The sequence below is a fragment of the Penaeus chinensis genome, chromosome 9 (assembly GCF_019202785.1).
Source record: "Penaeus chinensis breed Huanghai No. 1 chromosome 9, ASM1920278v2, whole genome shotgun sequence".
Lineage (NCBI taxonomy): Eukaryota > Metazoa > Arthropoda > Malacostraca > Decapoda > Penaeidae > Penaeus > Penaeus chinensis.
The window spans coordinates 26415308-26417739 of NC_061827.1; the positions used below are offsets into that span (position 1 = coordinate 26415308).

General features: G+C 42.6%; 1 protein-coding gene across 1 annotated transcript in view; it reads left to right on the top strand.

Annotated features, from left to right (window-relative positions):
• LOC125029095 (sulfotransferase 1A1-like) overlaps nt 1-1900 on the top strand; it is a 5685-nt gene extending 3785 nt beyond the window's left edge. The window contains exons 4-8 of the mRNA XM_047618874.1: nt 36-240; nt 832-958; nt 1044-1210; nt 1339-1462; nt 1576-1900. Of these exons, the coding sequence (XP_047474830.1) occupies nt 36-240; nt 832-958; nt 1044-1210; nt 1339-1462; nt 1576-1688 (736 nt within the window). The 3' untranslated portion in view covers nt 1689-1900. The remainder of the gene's footprint in view (nt 1-35; nt 241-831; nt 959-1043; nt 1211-1338; nt 1463-1575) is intronic.
• Nucleotides 1901-2432: the final 532 nt, after the last annotated feature.

The following is a 2432-nucleotide window of genomic DNA, read 5'->3' on the forward strand; positions in this document are numbered from 1 at the left end:
ATATTAATAGGTAATATTTTTTAATGAATCCTCAGGTTTGACATGTTGATGCGTTCCAAGAAACTGACCCCCCCTGGTCCCGACCATCCCATCATGCAAGGCTTCAATAAGCTGTGTCCAGGGAAGAACCCCGCCGACGGCATCTTCGTGCAGATCGGCGAGGCCACTCCCGAACCCCGGACGCTCAAGTCCCACCTTCCGCTGTCGCTCCTGCCGCCAGCCCTGGCGAACGTTGGCAAGGTATGGCTGCCGTCACGGGAGCAACGGTTATCTTGGCAACTTTTAAATGTTTAAGTAGGCTAATGCTTAGAGCCACTGGCTATAAAGTACTTTATAACATTAACTTGCTTAGAATAGTAGGACAAGAGAATATTAGAAAAGGCTTCATCAGCCATATAGTTACTTATATTTGGTAATTTCTTTAACTCAAATTGTAAAGCGATTGTCGTGCTCATTCCATAACATTGACATTTCACCACAGTTTTAACTTTTCTGTAATTGAATGTGGTAAGATGATCAAAGGAAACGTTCTCAAAAGTAAGTTCTGTAAAAATACAGAAGTAGAATAAGAAATACAAAAACTGAATGAATCTGAAAATGATGAAATATTCTATCCTATTAAAGTCCCAAAAACAGATGTAAAAGGGGATAACAGGCAGGCACTTGCAAGACAGGTTATATTCTAGACAATATTCCGGACGCCACAACTTGCGTTACGAAAAGGGGATATTATTACACGTGTAAACATTTGCATGTTACTGGCTGTCCAAATCACAAATTATTCGGTATCCATTACCATATCCTTCCACATAGTAATACTTCATTCAACAGGTGGTTTATGTGGCAAGGAACCCGAAAGACGTATTGGTGTCTTTCTGTCATCATTCAAGAATTTTCAAGAACCATAATTACGTTGGAAGTTTTGAGGACTTCGTTAAATATTTCATCGACGGGGACTGTAAGTATAAGCTTCGTAGATTCATGAGTGATTTATGTAGTCGCTCTGCGTGATTATTATGCATTTACTCATTGCATTCCTTCAGTGGTGTATGGACCTTATTGGCAGCACCTGAAGGAAGCCTGGGAGAAGAAAGACAACCCTAATCTACACTTCCTCTTCTACGAGGATCTTAAGGAAAACAACATGGAAGAACTGAAAAGACTAGATGATTTCCTTGGCACTAAACTCACCCAAGAGCAGCTGGACAATGTAAGCAGTGCAAGCACCCATTTGTTGGTCGAATTTAATTCGAGAGTTCATCATTTTGTTTGATGATTGTTACTGTATTAGACTGTAATTGTCATGTCAGCCTTTAACCCGTCTCGTGGTTCTTGCAGGTGGCTCGCCACACAAGCTTTTCTCAGATGAAGGCGCGCGATTCTGTCCTCGGAGGCGGGGGGGGCATGGAGGCCATTTTCAACATGGAAATCGTCAACAAAGACGGCGGCTTCTTCAGGAAGGGTGCGTTAACAGTGACTAATGAATATTGTGAACTTCATAATAATTATTTGGAGGAACAAAGTAATAAGTATTCACCCAGGCGTTTCTTTCCAAGTAATGTTTTGTCTCTGCAGGTGAGGTGGGAGACTGGAAGGGGAAGTATACCCCCGAACTGGAGGCCAAGGTCAACGACTGGATCAAGATGCGCCTCTCGGACCTGGGCATCGGCTTCAAATACTCGATGTGAGGCGGAGGCACAAGAGGCGATTTGCCTCCACGGCTTTGCTCGAGGTATTCAGACCTCTGATTGATTCGTGCACAGAATTATGTTGTACTATTTTATTCTGAATGGCATTGTAATTATAACAGAGGTTCCTGCACATTTAAAATAAGTTACATTATCTTTACTTTAATTTGTAAACGTGAGCACAGAGGAAAGGTAAATAAAAGTTGAAATCATATGTTTTGTTATTTAGTACTGTATAAATAATTTTCGATTATTTTTATGGAATTACCTTGGCTTAACAAGAGCACGGCAAATAAAGCATAGCTTGAATAAATATCCCTTTGCACCCCAAAGCGCTTTCCCCCCAATCTCATGTCCGTTGTTGCCATGTAGGAGACGGGGACTGGGACGTAATGCTGGGGATCACACCTTCCTTGGACCTCAGCCCTCGACACCATCCTTTCCTCTTCCCCCTTTCGTTTCCTTCTCTTCTCCAACCCCTCCTACTATCCACTTCCTAAGGTGTGAGAGACGTGTTGAAAGGATGAAGAGCTGACTTTGCACCAGTCATGAACGGGCTGGGGGAGGCATGGGCTTCCTGTTTAGTTGTATATCATTTGCCCCTGGAAGGGACTCTGAGGGGTGGACAATTTCTCTCCCCAACATATTCTAGCATTACCATGGCCAGTAATAAACACTATACCATTAATGGGGGCATTAAGGCTTATCCTTTTATTAAGTAACCCTACTGATTTCAATTCCAGC